Source organism: Vanderwaltozyma polyspora, genomic scaffold, assembly GCF_000150035.1.
Source record: "Vanderwaltozyma polyspora DSM 70294 KpolScaffold1045 genomic scaffold, whole genome shotgun sequence".
Lineage (NCBI taxonomy): Eukaryota > Fungi > Ascomycota > Saccharomycetes > Saccharomycetales > Saccharomycetaceae > Vanderwaltozyma > Vanderwaltozyma polyspora.
In genome coordinates this window covers 40,667-41,963 of record NW_001834678.1, presented here as the reverse complement: position 1 = coordinate 41,963, position 1,297 = coordinate 40,667, and the positions used below count along the sequence as shown (strand labels likewise).

General features: G+C 38.0%; 1 protein-coding gene across 1 annotated transcript; it reads right to left on the bottom strand.

Moving 5' to 3' along the window:
- Positions 1–33: 33 nt before the first annotated feature.
- On the bottom strand, positions 34–546 carry MRP21 (mitochondrial 37S ribosomal protein bS21m; the record flags this gene model as incomplete). The annotated part of the gene is made up of 1 exon (XM_001645841.1): positions 34–546. One exon carries the CDS (start codon positions 544–546, stop codon positions 34–36), a length of 513 nt encoding a protein of 170 aa, XP_001645891.1.
- Positions 547–1,297: the final 751 nt, after the last annotated feature.

The window sequence follows — 1,297 nt, the reverse complement described above, 5'->3', positions numbered from 1 at the left end:
GAAAGAGAAATCAGTTAAAAGGAAAAGTATGGTCTAGTAGCCTTTTCTCTTTGCATCTTTAACTATATCCATCAATCTCTTGAAGCCCATCATGAACTCTCTTCTATGTCTTTGGGATTTCTTGAGTTCGGCCACCTTACCTGGTTTCATGTAGAATCTTTGTGTTCTTCTATCGACTGCAATGTTGTTTGCAGTTAGTTTAGAACTCAGTTGTCTAAATGCACTAGCAATGTCGTTATTGTAAACGTCGACGGTTCTGCCGGCCAGCACACCTGTCAGTTTTGAATCCATTGCATCTTCTCTTGGATTGAAAGCGTATTTGAACCCACCAGTAGTGGTACTGCTATCAGTTTCTGTGCTTGTAGTAGAACCCATCATTTGCAAAGAATTGGTTTTCTTACTGTTCTTACTGATAGGATTCAATTGAGTGTGATCAAAAATAGGTGTGCTGTTCGACTTCTGATAGATTGCTCTGCCACAACTCAAGTGTCTCATCCCTGTAATACCATGGGTTCTTCCCTGGCCATTGATTAATCTGGCAAACATCGTTCTATAATTTTATTTTTAAGTTTATTTCTATTCTTATTTTCAGATCGAACTAGCAATTCTTGCAAAACTCACAGAATAATGCAAAAAAACTCAAACAAATTGGATATATCAAATGTAACCGTCTAGTAACCCCACAATAGCAACTTAACAACCTGATCCAATACTTGTTTGACCTCTTTTGCCCAAGTATCTCGTACCCATTTGGTGTGTTTGACAGTGTTTAAATCCTTTAAATTTCAGTTAAAAATTGGCAAAAAATCGATGTCGAAAAGTTTGATGAAAAAGTTTGGTGCAAGAGATGAGGTTTAAATTGGCAAGTTTGGCTATAAAGAGTGGTATTGATGGGTTGGGAACAGTGGGAATGGATTGATGTGGATTTTTAGATGGTTATTCGATGTTTTAATTTAAAATTTAGCCAAAGAATGATGGTTTAATTCTTGAAATATACTCCGTCAACTGTGAACTGTATTTTTTTGCCCTCTACCCAAGGGAATGAAACAATCCAGTTCGAATCAAACCATGTTCTTCTCCACTTGGAAGCATTCCATTCTTAAAAAGAACTGGTCATTCCAGCTTTACGGGGGAAGCCAGTGGTTAATTTCTCAAAACGTCCAAAAAATTATTTGCCTGGCTCGCAATTTTACGTTAAAAGAGGGAACCACCCCCGGTGGAACAACCCAAAAAAGGCAAAACCAAAACAACCCCCGGGTGGAAATTTCGCGAAATGGAACCAAATTGGCCAAAAGAG